The 25,686-nt window shown below is 36.3% G+C and overlaps 1 protein-coding gene across 4 annotated transcripts in view; it reads left to right on the forward strand.

Moving 5' to 3' along the window:
• Window positions 1-24,859, forward strand: part of PHKB (phosphorylase kinase regulatory subunit beta) — a 351,182-nt gene extending 326,323 nt beyond the window's left edge. For all 4 annotated transcript variants that reach the window (XM_036927464.2, XM_036927463.2, XM_036927465.2 and 1 more), the window contains 5 exons: window positions 12,300-12,434; window positions 16,595-16,724; window positions 19,541-19,648; window positions 21,606-21,746; window positions 23,953-24,859. In XM_036927464.2, coding sequence (XP_036783359.2) covers window positions 12,300-12,434; window positions 16,595-16,724; window positions 19,541-19,648; window positions 21,606-21,746; window positions 23,953-24,090 — 652 coding nt within the window. In that variant the 3' untranslated portion in view covers window positions 24,091-24,859. The remainder of the gene's footprint in view (window positions 1-12,299; window positions 12,435-16,594; window positions 16,725-19,540; window positions 19,649-21,605; window positions 21,747-23,952) is intronic.
• The last annotated feature ends 827 nt before the right edge of the window (window positions 24,860-25,686 follow it).

Genomic DNA, 25,686 nt, shown 5'->3' on the forward strand with positions numbered 1-25,686 from the left:
TTAGGTTGATGTTAGCTTCATAGAATGAGTTTGGGAGTATCCCCTCCTCCTCTATTTTTTGGAAAACTTTAAGGAGAATGGGTATTATGTCTTCCCTGTATGTCTGATAAAATTCCGAGGTAAATCCATCTGGCCCGGGGGTTTTGTTCTTTGGTAGTTTTTTGATTACCGCTTCAATTTCGTTGCTGGTAATTGGTCTGTTTAGATTTTCTGTTTCTTCCTGGGTCAATCTTGGAAGGTTATATTTTTCTAGGAAGTTGTCCATTTCTCCTAGGTTTCCCAGCTTGTTAGCATATAGGTTTTCATAGTATTCTCCAATAATTCTTTGCATTTCCGTGGGGTCCGTCGTGATTTTTCCTTTCTCGTTTCTGATACTGTTGATTTGTGTTGACTCTCTTTTCTTCTTAATAAGTCTGGCTAGAGGCTTATCTATTTTGTTTATTTTCTCGAAGAACCAGCTCTTGGTTTCATTGATTTTTTCTATTGTTTTATTCTTCTCAATTTTATTTATTTCTTCTCTGATCTTTATTATGTCCCTCCTTCTGCTGACCTTAGGCCTCATCTGTTCTTCTTTTTCCAATTTCGATAATTGTGACATTAGACCATTCATTTGGGATTGCTCTTCCTTTTTTAAATATGCTTGGATTGCTATATACTTTCCTCTTAAAACTGCTTTTGCTGCGTCCCACAGAAGTTGGGGCTTAGTGTTGTTGTTGTCATTTGTTTCCATATATTGCTGGATCTCCATTTTGATTTGGTCATTGATCCATTGATTATTTAGGAGCGTGTTGTTAAGCCTCCATGTGTTTGTGAGCCTCTTTGCTTTCTTTGTACAGTTTATTTCTAGTTTTATGCCTTTGTGGTCTGAAAAGTTGGTTGGTAGGAATTCAATCTTTTGGAATTTTCTGAGGCTCTTTTTGTGGCCTAGTATGTGGTCTATTCTGGAGAATGTTCCATGTGCACTTGAGAAGAATGTATATCCCGCTGCTTTTGGATGTAGAGTTCTATAGATGTCTATTAGGTCCATCTGTTCTACTGTGTTGTTCAGTGCTTCCGTGTCCTTACTTATTTTCTGCCCGGTGTATCTATCCTTTGGGGTGAGTGGTGTGTTGAAGTCTCCTAGAATGAATGCATTGCAGTCTATATCCCCCTTTAGTTCTGTTAGTATTTGTTTCACATATGCTGGTGCTCCTGTGTTGGGTGCATATATATTTAGAATGGTTATATCCTCTTCTTTGACTGAGCCCTTTATCATTATGTAGTGTCCTTCTTTATCTCTTGTTACTTTCTTTGTTTTGAAGTCTATTTTGTCTGATATTAGTACTGCAACCCCTGCTTTCTTCTCACTGTTGTTTGCTTGAAATATGTTTTTCCATCCCTTGACTTTTAGTCTGTACACGTCTTTGGGTTTGAGGTGAGTTTCTTGTAAGCAGCATATAGATGGGTCTTGCTTTTTTATCCATTCTGTTACTCTGTGTCTTTTGATTGGTGCATTCAACCCATTAACATTTAGGGTGACTATTGAAAGATATGTACTTATTGCCATTGCAGGCTTTAAATTCGTGGTTACCAAAGGTTCAAGGTTAGCCTCTTTAGTATCTTACTGCCTAACTTAGCTCGCTTATTGAGCTGTTATATACACTGTCTGGAGATTCTTTACTTCTCTCCCTTCTTGTTCCTCCTCCTCGATTCTTCATATGTTGGGTATTTTGTGCTGTGCTCTTTCTAGGAGTGCTCCCATCTAGAGCAGTCCCTGTAAGATGTTCTGTAGAGGTGGTTTGTGGAAAGCAAATTCCCTCAGCTTTTGTTTGTCTGGGAATTATTTAATCCCACCGTCATATTTGAATGATAGTCGTGCTGGATACAGTATCCTTGGTTCAAGGCCGTTCTGTTTCATTGTATTAAATATATCATGCCATTCTCTTCTGGCCTGTAGGGTTTCTGTTGAGAAATCTGACATTAGCCTGATGGGTTTCCCTTTATAGGTGACCTTTTTCTCTCTAGCTGCCTTTAACACTCTTTCCTTGTCCTTGATCTTTGCCATTTTAATTATTATGTGTCTTGGTGTTGTCCTTCTTGGATCCTTTCTGTTGGGGGTTCTGTGTATTCCCGTGGTCTGTTCGATTACTTCCTCCCCCAGTGTGGGGAAGTTTTCAGCAATTATTTCTTCTAAGATACTTTCCATCTCTTTTCCTCTCTCTTCTTCTTCTGGGACCCCTATAATACGGATATTGTTCCTTTTGGATTGGTCACACAGTTCTCTTAATATTGTTTCATTCCTGGAGATCCTTTTGTCTCTCTCTCTGTCAGCTTCTATGCGTTCCTGTTCTCTGATTTCAATTCCATCAATGGCCTCTTGCATTCTATCCATTCTGCTTATAAACCCTTCCAGTGTTTGTTTCATTTCTGCGATCTCCTTTCTGGCATCTGTGATCTCCTTCCGGACTTCATCCCATTTCTCTTGCGTATTTCTCTGCATCTCTGTCAGCATGTTTATGATTCTTATTTTGAATTCTTTTTCAGGGAGACTGGTTAGGTCTGTCTCCTTCTCTGTTGTTGTCTCTGTGATCTTTGTCTGCCTGTAGCTTTGCCTTTTCATGGTGATAGGAATAGTCTGCAGAACTGGGACGAGTGACGGCTGGAAGGACTTCCTTTCTTGTTGGTTTGTGGCCCTCCTCTCCTGGGAGAACAGCGACCTCTAGTGGCTTGTGCTGCGCAGCTGCGCGCAGACAGGGTTTCTGCTTCCTGCCCGGCTGCTATGGAGTTAATCTCCGCTGTTGCTGTGGGCGTGGCCTAGCTCGGGCAGCTACTCCAAAATGGTGGAGTCGCGTTGGAGCAGGAGCTGCTGGGAGGCTGTTTATCTCCGTAAGGGGCCTCCCTGCTCCCAGCAGCCCAGGGGTTAGGGTGCCCAGAGATCCTGGATTCCCTACCTCTGGATTAAGTGACCCTCCCTGCCCCTTTAAGACTGCCAAAAAGCACCCGCCAAAACAAAACAACGCCCACCAAAAAAAAAGAAAAAGAAAAAAAAATTTTTTTTAATTAAAACAAAAAAAAAAGGTGGTCGTTCGTTTTTCTTTTTTCTCCGGTGCCAGCCTCAGGCCTCTGCTCACCGGTTTTTCTGCCCTGTTTCCCTAGTATTGCGGTCCCTATCCCTTTAAAACTTCCAAAAAGCGCTCGGCAAAACAAAACAGCAAAAAAGCAAAAAAAAAATGGTCACGCGCTTTTCTTATGTCCTCTGTCGCCCAGCCTCCAGTGCCTGCTCACTGTTCTTGCTGCCCTGTTTTCCTAGTATCGAGCACCCTGCACTCTGGCCCGGATGGCTGGGGCTGGGTGTTCGGCAGTCCTGGGCTCCGTCTCCCTCCCGCTCTGCCTGCTCTTCTCCCGCCGGGAGCTGGGGGGAGGGGTGCTCGGCTCCCGCAGGGCCGGGGCTTGTATCTTACCCCCTTTGCCAGGCGCTGGGTTCTCTCAGGTGCGGATGTGGTCTGGATATTGTCCTGTGTCCTCTGGTCTTTATTCTAGGAACGGTTGTCTTTGTTATATTTTCATAGATATATGTTGTTTTGGGAGGAGATTTCCGCTGCTCTACTCACGCCGCCATCTTCCGCCCCTCTCCTGCTGTAATATTTTCAACCCCAACCACTTGACTACATGTGAAGTTACAAGAAATGGGTCTTTCATATGAGTTGTTTCTAAATCAAAAAATTGTGACTTTACATGTCTGTACAAGGTATTAAAAGTACTATATTGTTATGGACTCAGGCATTTCTCTGAGGCTTACTAAAGTGTAGGTTATAACTATTCCCAAGCACACTCTTGGTAATAAATGTTCTATTCAGGAGAGACTCTCTAAGTGATAGCCATCCTTGCAGAGGTTTCAACAAAGCCTCAGGGTAAAAGTTCATACATTCCCAAGATTTTACAGTGGTGTGTCTTTCAGCCTCTAGTAGTTTTTCCTTTACTGCTTATTCAACATTTTAAGCTAATTTATATTCTCTCAAAAATCTAATGTTCAAATCTGACCTGAAACATCTTTCTCTTCATGGAAGTAAAGTATGCCCAATTTATTCTAAAAATAGTTTTCTCTCTGTTTTTGTATCTGGAACTCCACATACTCAATTTCTTCCATGAAATATACTATATCATCTTTCCTTACATGGTGTCACACAAAATAAAAATGTCAGGGCAGCAGCATGTGGCTTAGTATTTATTGATAGCAGAAAGCCTCCTAATGAAGAAATTTGCCATGAAACTTTAATATTCCTTGTCCTGAAACTCAATCTAGAATTAATTTTGGCATTATAGTCCCATTGTGAGTATTAACAGTGTCCCTGCCATCTCATTATGTATATTTCCCTCTTATGCTGGACTCACAGGGTCCACTCTAAACACTGGGATGTTTTCAGTTGAGGAGAAGCCTAATTTTGTTTTAATAAAAAGTAATTTATTAAAGAAATTTACTTCTGCTATGGATAGAGACTAGATCTCATCTTCCTGTCTGTATCAGGGTCTAGTTCATGGGAGATGCTTGATAAAATTTGACAGATTGTTTTAATTTATAGGTTATAAGCAGGTTCAAGTAGTTTGCCTTGAGCTAGTGATGGGGAATTTAGGAAAGACAAAACACAGCCTATCTCTGTACTCAGAGAAAGAAATGAAGGACTCTTTTTAATTTTGATACATGTACTTGGTGTGAACAAGTTATGTCCCTCAGGAAATGGCCAAGTTAAACGGGGCCTTGTTTATATGACAATCTAGTCATACAAATAGAGAATAGAAGAATGTAATACTTTTCTTTATTCATTTATTAATGGAATGGTGCAGTTAATTATAACAGAGTATTTTATTAGTTGCCTTATAATTGTACCTCTCTATGCAGCATCCCCAGGAAAGATCTAAGGGGATACACATATGAATAACATGTGGTTAAGGCACTCAAAAGTTCACTCTGGTAAACTGTTTCCTCCACCTCTTCCTTCATCAACATAACCACAAATATTATTTATTGAACACCCGTAAATGCTAAGCAATATGCCAAAGAGACTTCACACATATTATCTGATTTAATCCATACAACAACCTTGAGGTAGGCACTAGCACCTGCTTTTTTTTTTTTTTCTGTTTCCTTTTTTTTTTTTCTTAAGTTACCATTGATATACACTCTTATGAAGGTTTCACATGAAAAGCAATGTGGTCACTACATTCACCCATATTATCGAGTACCCCCCATACCCCATTGCAGTCACTGTCCATCAGTGTAGTAAGAAGCCACAGAGTCACTACTTGTCTTCTCTGTGCTACACTGTCTTCCCCATGGTCCCCTCTACACCATGCATTAGCACCTGCTTTTTAAAGTTAAACTTAGATTCAACTTTAGTCAAACTAGTAAGTGAAAGAACTGGGATTTGCTTTATTCCTTAAGTGCTTTGTACATGTTTTCACTTACGTATACTTTCGCTATTTTCTCAGGGAAATAGGCCTTATTGTTAATTTCTAAAACTTTAATACCTGTTGGTCCTTTCTACAGGATTTCAACTTATGACCTATTTTTTTTTTCAAGGATTCATGTAGTAATTGTTATGTGCATTGGCTCCAGATGTTTTTTTGTCTTTTGTTTGTCAGTTTTCTAATCTAGAATCACTACTGTTTAGCATTGTACAGTACAAGGCACACCAAGAAGTCTAAATTGTTACAAGTTAACAAACATGAGATTTTGCTCCTTTATTCATCATGAGACCAAGGAAGTGGAGATGATTTGGAATTGATTCTAAGTTAGCCCTGTACACTGCAAGAGACATTAAGGTACTGTAATATTTCAGCAATGTAACTTGCTCAAGGTTGCAAGACCAAAAACCAGGATTTGAACTCAGGGTGAATAACTCCAGAGTTCATGGTTTCCCACCCTGCCTTCTAGCTCTCATCTCTATAAAATAGGGAAGCCATCCCTGCTTTGCTTCCTCATTGTATTGTGGGGATTCTGGTTAAAGAATGTGAAGATGTTTGCAAAGGATAAATCTTCAACAATATTGCTGTGACATTTGTAATTTGAGATCCTCTATTTTGTGGCTTTTAGAGAACAAGTACCTCTGGTGTTATCTTTTTACACACCACAAATCCCAAGGAAGGGGAACCTCCTCCCCTCCCAAGAAACACACACACACACACTCACTCTTGTATTCTAGTCCTAGGTTTGCAAAGATCCTCTCTTCCCACAAGACATATTCACCCTGGTGGTATCCCTTTCTGCCATGGTTGATTCTCCTTTAGATTTGCCCAATGGAATGATCCCCAAGCATTTTATACAGAAACCTTAACTCAAAATCCCATTTGGATTCTCTGCTGCCATCTGACATGGTCTCACCCCTCCTTCACCTGGTGGGACCTCATGAAATACATGACAAAAATCCTAAAACCCCTTATACCTGTGCCCATGGTGCTCTTCTACCACATTAACAGTAAGGTTTTGGAACTCCGTTTTTACTCTAGGCATATCAGACAACTTAAGAGAATTACAGTTTTCCTGTCTGTGGGGCTTGTAACAGTGTCCCTGTGAATGAGAAAAATATTTTATTTTTTATATCTTTTAATATATTTTCATTGCAGCTCAGTCAATTTTACTCAGACCTCTGCTCCTAATCCTTACATGAAAGGCTTCTTTGCATGTTGGTTTACTGCCAGTAACAAAAACAATATGTTCCTTTACAAAATTTACCTTGAAATAGTCCCTGGAAGGTTTTAGTTTGCTTTAAATTGATGATCAAATTATTCACTTATAGAGTCCTTGAATGTCAAATTTCTTATAAATTGCTGCTCTTCCATATCATCCCTTTGTGCATTATAGTGATTGTAGTGTGATTTTAAAAGAAAGGAAGGAGAGGATCCACAGAAAACATTCTTTTTTTTTTTTACTTTCTTACAGGTTAATTAAAGCATTTCAGACTCATCTGACTTTTTACTATTGTTTCTCTTTTAAATGTTGATTATAAATAAAGAGACTAATAGTTAAGTCAGCTTTTAACACCATATTCTTCCTGAAAGGCCAACATTCACTAGGCTGAATGGACATAAAAATTAAGAACATTTGTCTCAGTCATGGTACATCTTATCCATAATTCTCCTGCACTATGTATACTTTTACCTCTGTTTTAACCTCTCTCTTGGAGACTTTTGGATCTTTAAAATTTATTAATTTACATCACCTGCTGCCTCAATTGCTTTAAAATCCAATACCACATGTCTCTTTTCTTTTTTTTACAAGGTTAATCCTGACAATGCAATTTCTTCAGAGCTACTACTATCAGTCACTCCAGTGAACAAAATTAACCAGCTCACAGGAATAGTATTCTTTTCTGATAATGATTTGATTTGCTGTCTCATTATTGATTTGTGCTCCAACTTTCATGTTGAAATAGATTACATTCCTGACAGGCCCATTAATGTAAAGACCTCCAATCAACTACTTTCTTCTCTAGTCTGTCAGTCAGGCTTTAGTGGGAGATAACCCCTGAAGATGTATGTTACCAAGCCTTTTTCATCTACACGTTTCATATTGCCAGGACTTCCCCCATAAGCAGTTGTGTTCTAGACATGTCTTGTCTTCTAATGCCTTCACAGCTGCATCTGTGGATCACACATCCAATACTTAAAGAAGGCCACTGGTGTCATAGGTACCAGACACTAAAATTGCTTGTGCAGTAAGAGAAAGAGATCATTGCAATGCTAAGTTCATTAGAATGCTTTGTTCCTCATCCATTGGTCTTTGGTTTTGACATTTGATACAAGGTAAGTGCCATGATGGAGCTTTTCTACTCTATTCTGTTATGATTAGATGGGGGGCGGTGGGTGAGTCATTGTTTCCCAGTTATCAGACACAAAGCTCAATTTGTCATATCAAATTATCACCCTCTTTGTATTAATATAAGTCAAGAAAAAGCCCCTTCTTGCAAATTTCCCATCTCTTCTTATATGGCTTAGTAGTTGCTGGCAGTTGCTCATGCATTTGTTTAACAGCAAAATTGTCAAATATTTCATAGTATCTTGAAATAGCCTCAGAATGATTATTTTTAAAATTGTTTCTTGATATGGATCAGTGTTATTCTTTGTGGCATTTTTTTCAGAAAATGTCAACCGTTCTGGTTTACCAATTATGTCAGATTTCCATGTACTTTATTTTACATTTCACTCTTTGATTGGGGCATGTTGGAAAGAAAAATGCTAGTACATATACAATATGCCTTCTAACTTCACAACAGGAGAGATTTTTAGAAGGATTAGCTTATCTCCAGCCCTGGATAGGAATACTAGTCCTCCACTTCATACTTTTCCAGCACTGCTGAGGAGTTCATTATCCTCAAGTCAGACCTTGATACATATGAAGGTTGATCTGATCAGTCATGTGTATCTGCCACTTTCTAATTTGCTTATTGGCAAGTAGAGCATGTCTCTGGTTCTTCAGACAGACTAAATTTATAAGGATATGGTCCAAGGATAACCTTCAGTCTTTTGACCTTCCACATTTGTTTAAAATTTCTTTCATTCCCCATTTTGCATTGAGTGCTTTTACACTGGAATTATCAAATCAGGTTTGTTGATTTTGTCAGTGGGAATGAGGGTAAGAAGTCAGGTTTCCCTCTGTGAAGGACTTAATGCCCTTTCAGATTAGTAGCTCTAAAAATGGATAAAATGTCTGATTTACTTAACTGTGTTAGTCACTTGGTAATTTAACTTTCTCTAAGTCTCTGACTGCTATATAGTAGTTTATACCTAAGGCTATTTTGCTATTTTTATTTTAGTCCTTTGAAGAATTCCAATCTAAAAAGATTACTTTGGCCAATGTTTTTGAATGAATCAAAGTATTTTAATTACCTGACAGATAAGTTTTATTCCTTTGAATAATGAATGAAAACCAGTCATCATCTTTCTCTGATGGCTGTTATGTATAATATTTTCTGTATTCTACTCACAATACTGCTGAGATTTCATAAACAGAAGGAAGAATCCTGAGGGGAAATTTTTAGATCTCCAACTATCTATGTTTATGGTAATGAAGATGTTAAAACATAAATGTGATAGACATTTAATTTTAATAACTCAAATGTTTGGAGGACTTTAAAAATGTAAACATTTAAAATATTTAAAAGTCACTTATTTTAGAGGAGGATACCCCCTGAAGTTAAATGGACATGGCACTTGCTTAAGTAACTCCAAGACTTACATTAAAAAATTGTATTGCCTTCCCCCAACCTGGGTCTGAGAAGTCAATAAAAGGAATTTGCTAACATTTTATGACTTATAATTTCAAAAGTCCTTTAATATACATTGTTTTACTTATTCCTTAAAATAATTCCATAAAATTAGCTGAACAAATAGTAATATTCCCATTTGAAAAATAATTTGCCAATGGGGCACAGTTGGTAAATGACAGAATTGGTATTCAAATCTATCTTTATGGATTTTGCTTTTCATTATGAAAAATTTTAGATGTGTAATAATAGAATAATATGGTAATTGCCCATATTCCCACTATTTAAATGGTATAAGCAATTGTTAGTTATATTTGCCATATTTGCTTCATCTTTGTTTTTGTTATAGATTATAAAGCAAATCCTAGACATTTTTACTTTTACCTCTCAATATTTTAGTAAGTATACATCTCTAAAAAAAGGACATTTTGCTTAATAATCACAATACCATTATCACACCCAACAAAACTAGCAATAATTCTTTAATATCACTTAATATCTAATTCTTAGATTTCTCTGGTTGTCCCCAAAATAATTTTAAAAAAGAAAATCAGGATCCCAAACAAAGCCACAGAAGGCATTAATCGTTAGGTCTCTTTTATCACTTTTAATCTAGAACAGTAGCCCCACCCCCACTTTCTTTTCATGTCATTGACTTGTTGAGAAAAGGCAGGTCTTTAGATTTTTAATTTTATGTTCCTCCTATTATACTAAGCTGCCCCAAATGTAAATTTTAAATGTTAAATAAAGAAAAAAATAAAAGAATACTCTGTCTAGCCTATACAATTAAAAATACAGCTTTTTTTTATTTGAAGAAATGTCCTTGGAGCAATTTATTATAACTGAACTTTAACTGAAATGGTTAAATACTTTTAACAGCTAATTTCATAAGCAACTTAAACATCAAAGCATTAAAGTAACTATACCCTTAGTTACAAGCATAAAAATATTTGTGTAACATTTTGAAAAATGCAGTTAATAATGACAATGAGCAAATAAAATTCTAGTCTTTGGCATTAACATAGGTTTAGTCTAGTTTTTCTTTTCAACCAATTAGAGAAGTACAAGTTATAAATTTTAATTGTCACATTTCTGTTGTTAAGCATGCCAAGACACTCACAAACACTTGTTGGCAAATACTTTGTCATCTTATTGTTCTTACCAGTGAGCTACCATTAAATATCTATTATGTACTCTCCACAGTAATAGTAATAACATATTTTTAAAAATTATTATGTTCCATCCTTGTCCATCTCATGCCTCTATAATTTATCTCAGGGTTTTACAGCACATATACTCTGCAGTTGACTTGTAGCTTTGCTAAACTCCTAACTTCCAGAAATGGCAACAGAGGGGAGTGAGAGCGGAACAGTCACAGAGAGGGACACTTTACCTGTGGCCTACAGCCTGGCCCAGCAAGCAGGAGAATATGCCTGACTGATACCCCTTTGGCTCAGCTGGGAAGACTTAACATTTTTCTTACCATGTTTTCCACTGAGACATTAAAGTCATCCCATGAGGATGCATCTTGTTTTGCAAATCAACTTTGGGTACCTGCAATATCCTTGTGGATTGCCTTTCAAGGAAGTCTTCAAGAGAAAGGTAATTATATTTGGGTGCAGTACTTAGCCTTTCTAAATCTATGTTGCTGTAACTGGGCATTTTCCCAATGGGTTGGCTACACAGCCCCCTTCTTGGGAGACAAAGCAGCAAGGATGATGAGGGCACATTTTTTCCAGATGCTTAGCTGCACTCTCTGTTTCTTACTCAGTATTCACCAAAGGATTTAAGGATAAAGTATAGGAATCTGCTGTGTAAAACTAATTCACCAACTCTTCCTAATGGTGTATAGAGTTCTGGTTCCCTAAGGCACAGTATTATTTCCACAGTTTTCTTTGGTTTGCATAACTAGTTTATTGAAGGTGTTTCCTCAGAATATAATAAATGAAAAAAATTAGATGAAACTGTAAAAATACTTTATTAAATAGTTACCAAAAGGAAAGGGACTGGAGAGGATGGGTGGGAAGGGAAGGACAAGGGTGGGGAAAAAGAAAGGGGGCATTACAATTAGCATGTATAGTGTGGGGGGTGCACAGGGAGGGCTGTGCAACACAGAGCAGACAAGTAGTGATTTTACAGCATCTTACTATGCTGATGGACAGTGACTGTTGAAGGGGTATGTGGTGGGGGACTTGGTAAAGGGGGGAGCCTAGTAAACATAATGTTCTTCATGTAATTGTAGATTAATGACACCAAAATTTTTTTTAAAAAGTGTCTCAAATTAAACAATAAATTACTTGCATATAAAGTAAATTATATTGTAGGCTTTTCTAGCCATATAACTATACCACCTTGGAAAATACCAGGTACACAAATAGTTCTCCATAAATGCTTGCCTAAATAAAGTTATTTCTGTAATAAAAATTATTTTATGAACAGCATTTAAATGTCTATATTTAAATATCTATAAAGAAGATTCTTCTGAAATCTATTGGTTAAAGTATATTATCTAATAAGCTAGTATAATTAAATTATAACTAACTATATCCCTGTATTTCAAAGGCAGGTACTTCTCCTCTGTGCCCTCTAATCACAAGGGAATGACTGCAAAGTGAAAGAAATGGGTGAAAAATGCTTGTCCTTCTTAGGAAAATAACATTTATGTAATAGCATATCTCAGCCTACTTCTTAAAGTGAATCATTATTATCCTATTTGGTTTTTTCATGTATCTGGTATTGAGAAAGTAATAGTGTGGCAGCTATTTGTATACAGTATATTATCCTACCAAATTGGTAGGTTCTCATTCGGTATGAACCTAAGTCCTTACCTATTTTCATGTTGCTCTCTAACCACATATTCAAGAGCAGGCCTCATTTTTAGAATCTGATCATGTCACATAATCTTGATAGAAGTAATTATATGAATGGTTCAGAAAATTCAAATGACCTTTTCTTCACTCCTCTTTGCATGGGTCAGTGCTGTTAAGGGCATTACTTGAGAAGTACAAGGTAATTTTATTTCAGGAGTTATTGGTTCATACTTCCCTTGTTTTGTTTTAGGTGGATCATCCATGCTATGGAGTATGAACTACAGATCCGTGGTGGAGACAAGCCAGCCACAGATTTATATCAGCTGTCACCTAGTGAAGTTAAACAGCTTCTGTTGGATATTCTCCAGCCTCAACAGAATGGAAGGTAATGAGTGCCCTTTGTTACCTATAAGACACTCTGGATTTACAGTAATTTCATCTATGAAATGAATAAGGTACTAAAAGGACATAAAAGGCAGCAGAGTACCAGAGGCCATTCTACTAGATGGACAATGTGCACAGAGACAGTAATTAAAATGTCTGTCTTTGGTTGTAATTTTGTGTTGATTTAAATTTTATACTTTCTTCAGGTATAGTTTATAAATGTTTCTTAATTTTTATTATTCTGTGTAGATGTAACACTTCATACACTTTAGTCAGTTTCCTTCTGAACCTTTGTAGTACTCACCATCTCCTCCCAACAGTTTGTATTTGGTAACATTGTTGCAATAGGTTGCCTGTGACTCTCTCCCTAAGTGGACTGTAAACTTTTTCAGGGCTGTACCTTTTCATAGACTTAACTTGTGCTAACTTTAGAATAACAACAAAACAAATACTTGTGGATCGCATTGAACTGAAGATTTTGTTTTTTATTATACAAAGAACTTTAATATAATTATTTAGGAGAAGAAGTCTTCTATAAAATTGTATTTGAACAAATGGAAGGGCATCCTTATTCTTGAATAGAACACTCAACATTGTAAAAATATCAGTTACAAATTTCATGAAATTCCAACAAGCTGTTTTATGGAGTTAAACAAGTTAATACTAAACTTCATATGAAAAAACAAACATTCAAGAATAACCAGAAAAACATAGAAGAAGGAATTGCCTGAACAGACAGTGAAACATACTATTAAAATCCTCTATAATTAAAACAGTGTGATGCGAGTATTCGAGCAGACAAATTCTGGAATGCCCATAACCTCAGTCCCCATACACAGGAGATTATTTAAATAAACAGTGGTACATCCTCACAATGGAATATTATGCAGCTGTAAAAAAAAAAATGAGTGTGGTCTCTTATGAATTGATATGGAGTAATTTCTAGGCTATATTGTTAAAACAGCAAAGTACAAAAGGGTATCATGCTACTCCTAATGTAAGTAAGAAGGAGATATCTGCTTATTTGTGCAAAAGAAATATAGGGAGGATAAATCAGAAACTAATGAGATTGGCTACCTTCAGGGAGTGGGTGGAAATAGGCTGGAAAGAACGGAAAAATAGTTTCTGGGCAATAGGGTTGAGTGGGAGAGCAATATTTCCCTGAGTATACCATTGGTATAGCTCTGACTCTTTAACTATGGTAAATTACCATAGTTAAAGAGTCAGAGCTATATATATATATATATAATGTCTTCTATACCCAAACAAAATTAATTATAATTAATCTAGTTATGGAAGGAACACAATACAAACAGTAACAAATGAACCTAACTGTATTACAAATGAACACTATTCCCACACTGAAGGGGGAGGAGAAAAAAAGAATTAACCAAAGTACTTTGGAAAACATTTACTGGATACTGTAAAGCTAAAGATAAAAATAACTGCACACCTATACTGTACTCTAGTCAATAAATTTTTTTCTCAATAGAGGTGTAGGGATTAGCAATTCTGAAATTTAATTATTAGTAATGAGAGACAGATATCTCATTGTTGGAGAATATAGTTACAAATAAGGAAAGGGGAAAGGCTAGAATATACCCTGTGGTACTGGATTGGAATTGGAAGTGTCAATCTGAATTAATGGTTTTTACACAGATGGAAAGATACAGAAATAAATGTGGATGTGTACATGTAGGTATATATCCTATCTTTCCTAGCTCTGTCCAATGAGAAGACCTAGAAGCAATGAAGCCCCACAGGCAAAGAGCAAACCTAGTGCTCAGATACTTATCTCTCAATACCATCTTCTAATAAATTAAACCAGCATTCCTTGGAGAAATGGTTGATTCCAGGACTGGTGCAGGAAAAATAACAAGATGAGCCTTGAGCATCTTGTGGTACCAGAAAGTGAGAAAATGCTCCAAAAAACTATAGAATTGTGCTAGAAGGATAGTGGAGACAACTTGAAGGAGGTTTGGTGGCCAAAGCTGGAACGATCTGAGCAACAAAATAAATAAAGATAGTATTGGATTATATATAACCCATACAATAAACAACCATGAGTCCATGCTGATATAAATAGATAAGTGGGAGGGAAGGGACTCTTCCTAACAGTAGAATCCAATTAATAAGTGTAGGTGAAATGATGGAAACAAAAAATCACCATTAGACAAATACAACAGTAATAATTGTTGCAGACAAAAACCATCAGTGGATGCTAAATTTAGCGTGTGGAAGTGTGATGAAAAATGGAAAATTTGAATAATTTCAAAGTATGTACACTCAAGATGCTTCTTAATTGAAAAATAGTAATTTCCTAGTGAAAAAAACCCAATAGACTCCACCTTAACCAAATGATCAAGGCACATCCCAGAAATAAGGCCCGTTAACATCATGTACCCCCATGTGATGTACTAAAAAGTGTACAACCACTTCTGGGTATTCTCACCAAAGATGTGTAATTGAAGTCTAATCATCTGAAATTGTCAGACAAACCCAAATTGAGGTACATTCTACAAAATAGCTGTCTTTTCTAAAGTGTCAAAGTCATGGAAGATAAAGGAAGATTGAGAGACTGTCACAGGTTAGAGGAGCCTAAGGAGACGTGGGAACTAAGTGCAGTGTGGGGTCCTGGATTGGATCTGGGACCAAAACAAGGGCATTAGTGGTGGATTGGTAAAAGTTGAATAAGGTCCATAGATTAATAGTATTTATCAATATTCATTTCTTGCTTCCAATAATTGTACTATTCTTTATGTGAGATGACCAAAGTAGGGGAAACTGAGTAAGGAGATACATATATACAGGGACTTTATAAATTATTTTTTTTGTCTTTTCTGTGAGTCTGAAATTTTCCAAAATAAAAAGCCAAAAAATAAAAATAGAGGTATTCTAAAATATTCTCTACCTCTGATATGAGTATTCATACATTTCTACTTTTTATGGTGGTCTAAGCAAACATTTCCTTTTTGTAGTATTAACTATGACTTCATAGAACTCTCAAAACATCTTTTTGTTTTTGCCAAGCAAAGGGAATAGAAAAAAATAAATAAATGCAGAGGATATTCACTTTCCACATCCATTATCCAAAGTAAAACATCACCAAGGAGCCCCTACACCTTCAGGCTTCTCTTTAGCATAGCACTGAACACAGCCATGTGAGTCGGGGTCCACCAAAAGAACCTGGATATCCAAAAGAGATGCCTCTCTCACCTACATAATGATAAAACTTCCTTGGTTATCTTTAACCAGAACAAAAATGCCTTTTTCTGTTTACTGTATCTTACATAACAATTTTTATACTTAGAAATATTGTTGGTCATGACATGCCTACCTTGTGGTTGATGACACATTTCACTCTGCTGCCTGCCTTAATACCAAGTATAAAAAATATGTATTTGTTGCAATCTTCAGCTTTTAGAAGAATATACTACTCTTTCATTTGTGTGTTCTTTTCAAATTATGCAGATTCTGCATCTTTAGCAGTTTGTGAATGAAGTATTATATCTTTTAAGATTTAATACTTAATCCATGAAAATAAGAAATCTAGAATTTTGGCTTATCACTACATTCTGAGTATTATGACATGATTTTGTAGTTGGTTTTTCAGCATCAGTAGTTTGACCACATTTAAATTAAAAACTAAATATAAGGTATAAAATGAAAATATAAGGCTTAAATTAAATTAGAAATATACTTTTTGAGCATCCATTCAGTTAGGCTTCTTAAGTACTTTTCTGGGAGAGGTATATAGGAGTGATCAAGCTATATGATTTACATGCCTGCATGGAGCTTACATTTTATTGTATGTAAGGACCACATAAACTCATTTTGAATTTGGCTGTTCCTGTGATTTTAAATGGAGTTTCTTTGCATATTAGTCATCTCATCACATAGTAAGCAACCTTATAACTTACTGGAGAATAAAGTTTTGTCTATTGAATTTTTTTAAATCTTAGAGATTTTCTCCTTTCCTGCAAGCTCTATTTTCACTATGAAATATTTAGTAACCTCTGTAGCACATGGTAGAATGCATCATTGATGGATCTTGGCTTTTACTTCTCACCCTACTGAAACAATTAATCCATACTGAAAGTCCTGTTGTCCACCAGAACAAGCTTGTTTTTCCACTCTGTGGCATTTTCTTTTGGTCTATAGATGTTGGCTGAACAGGCGTCAGATCGATGGGTCTTTGAACAGAACTCCCGCAGGGTTCTATGACCGAGTGTGGCAGATCCTGGAGCGCACGCCCAATGGTATCATTGTAGCTGGGAAGCATTTACCACAGGTACAGCCCCACTATATTTGTGTCACTAAAAGGGATTTCTAGCAGGATGTAATGGGGTAGAGAATTCTTTTCCCCTCTGCATTGCAGATAACCTGCTTATTCCATTTCCTGAGTTTTCAAGGAAAGGTATCCAGATACCTGATGGGAGGAATATACTAGAAAATAAGAAGCCTAATCCATTGGATTGGAAATATTTTTTCCCCAATCTGAGTTACTTTTACTTTTTAATTTTAATGCCCCTCTCTACAAAAGCCTTGCTTTACCAAGTGGATATTTTGTTTAGAAGCTTTAGTTAATCAAAAATTTTCTTGTATTTTCATGTTTCATATGTTTCAAGAAGGCTCTCTATTTAAAGGAACCACCTGGCCAAATCCTTTGTCAAGCAAACTACCCTTCATTTGTTTACTTATCAGTAAACTTAGAGTTTCTTGTATTGGAATTACTATGAATGGTGGTATTCCTTCAGCACCAGGAGGTGAGGAGTGCTGGGGGACCTCACAAACAGTAAAGATACATTCAAAAGCCAGAACTAAATCAGGCCTAAGAAGCATGGTAACTTAGTAATGCTGTGATTAAGGAAATTATTACTTGTGAATTGCAATGAATGTAAAAGATGTGCAACTTTTTTAGATTATTAGATAATCACTAAATTTACTTGAGATGTAACTTAACTTTGGTCCATGTGAATTAGTGCCCCCTCCATCAGTGGTTTCCCAAGTTATGTAAACTGACCTACTTCTTTCATTTGATTATTTTACTTTATCCAGGCATCTAAGTCATTCTGCTTATACACAAACATGAATAATTAGGCCTTTTAGAAATTGAGTACCATATTTGTTTGTAGTGTTGAAACATAAACCAAATTATTTTTGATGAGGGTCTTTCATACAAATAAATACAAACATCCACACTTATTTTGTTTATAGATACATAGAGTATTTCTGGAAGGACCCACCAGAAACTGGTAGCATTCTTTTCTTTGCCTTTGGGGAAAGGAATTGTGGTCTGGGGAACAAGGTGGGCTTTTCATTGAAAACCCTATTTAAATTTGCAAATTTTGAACTATGTCGACCTATTACTTATTTTTAAAAATGAATAAAAGCTTTTTAAAAAGTGTTCTTTATACTATTCACAAACTGTTGGGTGGTTGTATTTGGTTGCCAGTACAGGTGTCCCTTCTCTTTCCCAGATGCTCTGTGACGGTTGCATGGGGCAGCACTGTCTCCTCTGAGCAAAGAACAGACCTCCATTGTTCATGGCCTGTCTTCTGCTAGGCCTTGTGTCTACGTTCAATGGGCTGTGGCAACCTTTGTTAGCTTCTTTCCCAGGCAGACCCTTTCAGATTTTAGTTGTCTGATTTCCTAGCCACTTCTATTAAGTATCCTCTCTTTGCTAACAACAAATACATATTAATATATGTATAAATACATTTTTTTTTATGTGCCAGGCACTTTTCTAAGTGCTTTCTCAGTCCTCACAACAATCTTTTGAGGTAGGTACTGTATTCCCATTTGACAGGTGAGGTAACTAAGGCACAGCTAAGTGATTTTCCCAAGGTCACCTGCCTAGGAAGTAGCTGACCCAGAGTGTGACCCCTCCCCCTTTTGAGCCTTTCCTCTTCTCGCTGCACTGCCTTCCTGAAGCCTTTTCAGAGTGGGAGATAAGGCAACTTGATGTCTCTTCCCTAGGTTTCATGATTGCATGGTAGCTAGGTCAACTTTTCAAATTATATACACTAAAAGGAAATTTATGTGAAACTGTGAAAGAGTTTTCCTTTCCTTCTGTAACCCCATTAATTCCATTGCTAGACATCTAAACAATTTTGATTTCTGTGCTTTAATTACTGTGTTCAGGAACCAAGCTTCTTTTCCCCCAAGTTAGGTACTACCTGTAAACATTAACGTGTATGTAGAATATAATAAACGGAGCATATTTAGGACCTAGGGGTTATACCAGGCCAAACAACTTTGCTGTTATTTAATTGAAAGGGGACATTCCTTCTGGGTCCCATTTTGAGTGGTAAGGCTATGATTAAGATCACTGTAAATATCATTGGGATAAAAGGCAATAGGTATGACTCATCATCTCTGATAGTAATTCTGGTGACTCCATCTGCTTTCTACCATACAAGCCTAACATTTAGAGAGCCTTTCCTCCAACCCTTGAGGGTAATCCACTGTGCCCAGATTTGGATTTGGATTTGAATTTGAGTCTATTTTCTCCTTTCATTTGGTTTGTGAAAAGTGAAGGGAAGACAATGGAATATTCCTATTTTAAATGAAACAAAGGGTAGAGAATATTCTTTCTGTTTTGCTTTTTCTGTGTTCTTGCCCTTTCTGCACATAATGTTGTTTTTGCTTATTTGTATGCATTTTTATGCTGCCAGCTCCAAAAGGACCTGCCAAAGAAATTATACGAATTCACTAGCAACTGACTTACATTCTAGTCTGACAGCAAACATAACTTCTTGTGTTAATTCTGTAAGCAATATGTACTCTTATTTGTTGTCTCTATTTTTGGCTGTTTCATTTGTGTTTTGAAATAGCTTTCTAAAATAGTCCTTTTCCCTTAAAGACACTAACAAAATACAATATATAATATAGTCTCTTTCCCTAAAAACAGAGGGAAAGTTTATCGCAATAGTCAGCAGTTGGCTTCAGTAGTTTGACATATTTAAAATTCAGATGTATAGCTGGGCTGTTGTCTAACTAAGGCGTTATAGAAACTGGAAAATATTATTGACTTGAAACTGAAATTCCTCTATTAAGTAGAAACCAGAGTATAACAAGGCAGCATGTTAATGTTATTTTTTTCAGCAGCCAACCCTGTCAGATATGACCATGTATGAGATGAATTTTTCTCTTCTTGTTGAAGACATGTTGGGAAATATTGACCAGCCAAAGTACAGACAGATCATTGTGGAGGTTTGTATTTAGAAATGTTGATTGCTGAAGAAGTACTTTATGCTTGCTCCCTGAAAACCAGTATATAAACACTGCCCAAGAAACCAGGAATTCCACTCCTCAACCTATATATAGAGTCCTGGGGAAGGCAGATGTCCTTGACCCAAGTCAAGGCACATGAACAATTCAAACATCTTAAATACATCTGGGTGGGAAGACGGACTGTCCAGCTTTTCCAGTTACACACTCACCCCTCCATAGCAAGGGCAACAACACTATAAAAAGAGAGGAAGTGACCTTTTTCTGTTTTATTTTTAGTATTTTCTGTTTACAGAAATAATGATTGATTATGGTAGAATGTTTCAATAATTCAGAAAATTATAGAAAAGAAAGCAAAAATTTTTCCCTACACTTGTTAGTACTAGATTGTCAGTGTTGATATTTTAAGGGACATCTTTATAAACATCTCTCTGTGAACAAAGAGGACATGTAATTCTGTGCTGTATCATTGCTCTATGAAGTTAAGTGCTAAAATATACATTGCCTGTGTGTGTGTGTGTACATGTGCTCATTTGCCATTTTAAAATATTATACCAAATTATAGCAAATTCCTGAATGAATGGATTAAATTTATAGCTCATCTTCCTTTTGTCTCTTTCTCTGGAAATATCTCCATTAGACTTTGTGTTTCTTAAGGTGGGTAATGTATCTTACTGATACCAAAGTTGCTGAGTGATGAACTATATGTGGCACCTCCTAAAATCCAATGTGACTAGAGCTATAGCCAGAGCCTAGCGACAGTCAGCCTTATCTTTGAAGTGGCAGTATTCCGGAAACACCTCAGCTAATCAGTTTTGTAACAGGTAGGAATAAGGCTAGAAACTGGGGTCAGGAAAAGATGGGATTATTAGGATTCCCTTTCTTGTGATGTTAGCCTTTCAGTGTCCAGTGCCCAGCACCTGGGACCAACAGTGGTCACAGCGGTCCTTCTTGTTGACCAAAATAAGGTCAGAAGAAATTTTCCTTTAGAACTGGAGCAAAAATTTGTACTCCCCACTAAAGCCCTGCCCCAAGTTCTCTCATATTGGGACCCCTGGATTTTTCTCGAAGTGTTTCCTTTCATTCTTTCAGGTTCTGTTTGGGAAGCGTTTAGATAAAGAACAGTCAGTAAAATTCTCAAACTGGGAATTATGAGATCTTTTTCCTGTTCCAAAAGTAGGAACCATAATTATCATCAGAAAATCTCTACCAAGCATCATATACTCAGATACAATTTTTGTGTGTAATAGTTTGTTATCTAAAATGAATGTTACTACTTAGGATTACTGTATGGGAGAGCCAAACAATAGGATGATGCATTAAAACTAAGGTAGTTTATATAAACAAAAAAGTATTCGTGTCATAAAAAGGTCAGAGTTAAGTGTATTTTTGAAAACATGATGATTCCCTGAGAAACTGTTATGATGTCACAGACTCATTATACAGTGCTGGGCTCCAAGTTATTTGGTCATGAGCCTAGATCTAGAACTTAACTCACCTGGCTTTCCTGGCTTTGTGGCCTGTCACCTAGGGCAGCCTCTGCTCCACTGGACACTCGTTTGGTCTTACCCACTATGGATCAATGCCAAAAGGCCAGAAAGAGTTCAAACACCGAGTGAATAAGGCGCAATCTACTACAGACAGGGTTAGGAAACTCACTTTTCTAAACTATTACTTCTATTTAAGAGGCTAAAAAAGCTTGATACCGCTCCAAGGACACACACAATGTAAATAGAAATGTACAGTTTCCAAACAGAACTTATGCTACTAATTTACAAGAGTAGGAAGTTTCCATCCATAGATGATCCTAAAGCCTAACGTGGTACACAACACACTATGGAATACAGGGATCATCCACCAATCTAGGTAAAGAATGAAAACATATCCAGACTATGTGTCTTTTATGGTTCATATAATTGGCTTTCAATGTCTCTTCTAGTTACTGATGGTTGTTTCCATTGTACTGGAAAGAAATCCTGAGCTAGAGTTTCAAGACAAAGTAGATCTAGACAAACTGGTGAAAGAAGCATTTCATGAATTTCAAAAAGATGAGAGTCGACTAAAGGATGCTGAAAAACAAGTAAGTAAATAGCTTTTTGTAGAACATTTTCATTGTCTTACTTCTTCAAAATTACCCCTAATCTTTTATTTTATTTTATTTATTTATTTTTTTTTTGGAGATAATTATTTTTTTATTGAAGGGTAGTTGACACACGGTATTACATTGCATTAGTTTCAGGTGTACAACATAGTGATTCAACATTTACATACATGACAATTCTGGGTACCAGCTATCACCATACCAAGCTGTTACAATATCTTGACTATATTCATTACATCCCGGTTACTTATTATTTTACCATTGGAAGTGTATACTTTTTTTTTTTTTTTTTTTTTGTGAGGGCATCTCTCATATTTATTGATCAAATGGTTGTTAACAACAATAAAATTCTGTATAGGGGAGTCAATGCTCAATGCACAATCATTAATCCACCCCAAGCCTAATTCTCGTCAGTCTCCAATCTTCTGAGGCATAACAAACAAGTTCTTACATGGAGAACAAATTCTTACATAGTGAATAAGTTCTTACATGGTGAACAGTACAAGGACAGCCATCACAGAAACCTTCGGTTTTGCTCATGCATTATGAACTATAAACAGTCAGTTCAAATATGAATACTCATTTGATTTTTATATTTGATTTATATGTGGATACCACATTTCTCTCTTTATTATTATTATTTTTAATAAAATGCTGAAGTGGTAGGTAGATACAAGATAAGGGTAGAAAACATAGTTTAGTGTTGTAAGAGAGCAAATGTAGATGATCAAGTGTGTGCCTGTAGACTATGTGTTAATCCAAGCTAGACAAGGGCAATAAAACATCCACGTATGCAGAAGATTTCTCTCAGAATGGGGGGGTGAGGTTCTAAGCCTCACCTCTGTTGATCCCCAATTTCTCACCTGATGACCCCCTGCGACTGTGCCTGTCTTAGGTTGTTCCTCCCTTGAGGAATCTTACCCGTCTCTGGCTAACCAGTCATCTTCCGGGGCCATACAGGGAAATGTAAAGTTGGTAAGTGAGAGAGAAGCCTTATTGTTTGAAATGGTTAGCTTTTTATTTCTTTGCATATTTATGCCCTATAGCTTCTATGCCCAGCATTTGTCTTGAGGTGTCTTTACCACTTGGAAGAATTATGATACTCGGTAAATTTGATATGAGGCACGAATTCTATTTAAGGGTTGTAATTAGGAAGGAAGAAGAAAAGCTATAGAAGTAGCAGGAGGAAGAAAACATGGGAAGATTGATTATTTCGTTGACATATCTTCTTGTAGAGTAACTTCAGCATGTATAGGTTTTAAGCTACTACTTAAATTGCGCACACACATTAACATAATAGGAGTATAGTTACATAACCAAAGCATACCTGTAATTACCAGCCATCTCCAGTGAAACCAAGAAAACCAGTTAGGCACCTTAGGCATTTGTGAAAACTTATCTATGATATGGTGGATATTGTCCAACTGAACTTGAAGAGTCTGAGAGAAATCAGACAAATTAAAACAACCCATTCCTGGGGAATGTTCACATCCCTTATGTTCTTTTAACAGTAAATAGTCTGTAGTTGTAAGATTTTGGAGCACTACAATTTGCACTTCTCCTAATTCTTGATTGAGTTCCAACCATACAGATCACCCCTAATCTTTTATCATTTAATACAAAACAGATTTGCAGAGTACAAAATAGAGTACTTGAGGGGCAAGAGGAAGTCTGTCTTACTTGAGGATTTAGTGTTACTTTTATTTAATTGCTAGTCAATTCAGCTATGAAGTTCTGACTAAAAAGAAATCTTGGAAGAGATAAATTTCCTTTATATAGTCAGCAGTTAAAATGTTTTTTTCCAGAGAGGAGCCATAGATTCCAGAAGGCTATAAAATTAATTCCTGGGGAGGATGGGAATATGTAGCAGCTATGTTGGTGCTGTGTACTACCTAATAGAGTCACTTCCAGGCTCTCTGTTTAATATTTTATGCTCATCTGTAAAAAGGTTCCCTAAGTAAATAAAAATTATCATCAAAGAGGAGAATACTAAAAATGTTTGTCTTTGTTTTATGGGCTGAGAATAAAGCCTCAGGAATATGAAAGAAAAACTTAAGAAGCTCCTATTTTCCACAAGGAAATCATTCTGTGAATTTATTTTTCCCCCTAAGCTGACACTGATTTTACCTGTCAACTCTTCCCAAACAAAAAAATCAAATGACTTGCTTACTGTTTTCCTTTGTAGGATGACATGACTTCCTTTTACAACACCCCACCCCTGGGAAAAAGAGGAACATGCAGCTATTTGACAAAGGTTGTGATGAATTTGCTTCTGGAAGGAGAAGTCAAGCCAAACAATGATGGCCCATGTCTGGTTAGCTAGTGAGGAAGGCATAAGAAGTTCTGTTGAGACACATTTTCTAGAAGTATTTAAGTGTTGTATTGACCCTTAACCAAGGTAGCCATTAATGTATAGAATGATCATGCTGGTGAGGTGGTTGCCATGCCCTTGGCTGAGTTCTTGGACTTCTTGCATGCCATAGCCAATCTAATGTTAAGAAGTGCTATTAATCAAGTGAAAAAATTTTTCATGGTTATGTCAACTATAATACTAATATTTGCTGAACGATAGAAATAGTTTGTGAATAAAAGTTTACCCCTGCATATTTTATGATGAAAAAGCTTATCAAAATGAATCTTTGCTCTTTGGACTAAATTCCCACCTTAATGCCATTAAAATGAATTTGCCAACTACTAATGCATACTGGGAATGAAAAGATATTGAAAGAATGGTGAACTTCTTTTAGTGGCATTTAGTTATGCTGTAAGAAGATATTAATATGCATCATAAAAGCAAAATCAGCCAAATGATATTTTGATTCTCAAAAATTGCATTATTGGTAATATTTTAGTATACAGAGCTATTATACAATTTTTACCTTGTAAACATCATTATGGTTTTGTTATCCATGCTAACTGTAGGTGTTGAATTGAAATACAGTGTAATGAATCTATACCTAATGAAACATTTTCTTTGAGCTCTTATTAAAAATAGGACATGTAAGATTGTTAGAAGTATGGACTGTCAACCTAGCTTGTACTAGTAAAAACAAAATTGAAAGTTATTAAATTTTACTTCTGATTTAATAAATGTATCTGGACACATTCTTTGTTCTCATGTACACAATACTAGGTTTATTACTCCTGAATATTTTCATTTAATTTATCTGGATATGGAATGGAAGAGAATCCATGGTGCCTACCATTACACATATCTTGTTACCAAATTTACTTAAACTTTTATCAAAATAGAAAGCAGATTAAACATTTAAATTTTATTAATTTATTTCCTTACTGAATGTTACAATGCAGCTAAATCATTAGTTTGTGCCCTGGCCCCAAAGAGAGTCATGATTCTGACCAGTCTTATTATGGAGTTTTATCTGAGATGTGTCAAATTCACGTAAAGAATATACCCCATTTGTAAGGTCTCAAAAGGATCTAAGAAAGTATGGACGAGTGGTTTCAGTAACAAGTCAAACTGGTATCAATAAATGGATGCATGAACACATGGAAAAGTCTGGAGTCAGGCACATGTCTCATAACTTATGCTGCCTAGATCTTGCACAAAAAGTCATATATGTGCTGGTTGGCAAAATTGAGAATGAGGTAAAATCTGACCTTATCAAACATCTTAAGGGAGGGATATGATAAAGTAGGTAATTATTTGACTTGCTATATTAAGATAGTTTATGAAGAGATCATGATGAACCTAGTTTGAAAAGCAAGCATAAAAAACATGATGCTCGTATAGTGAAAATCAGGGACTAACACTTCATAGCTAAGGAAGCTGGAAATAAAGAAAAAATCCCTGAAATATTTAATATTTGCTGAAATCTGGAGGAAAGCAAACTATGTTGTATTTTTAAGAATTAAAAAAGAAAGTCTGATTAGCTGAGCAGAGTTGCCAGAAATCTGT

The sequence above is a fragment of the Manis pentadactyla genome, chromosome 15 (genome assembly GCF_030020395.1).
Source record: "Manis pentadactyla isolate mManPen7 chromosome 15, mManPen7.hap1, whole genome shotgun sequence".
Taxonomy (NCBI): Eukaryota; Metazoa; Chordata; class Mammalia; order Pholidota; family Manidae; genus Manis; species Manis pentadactyla.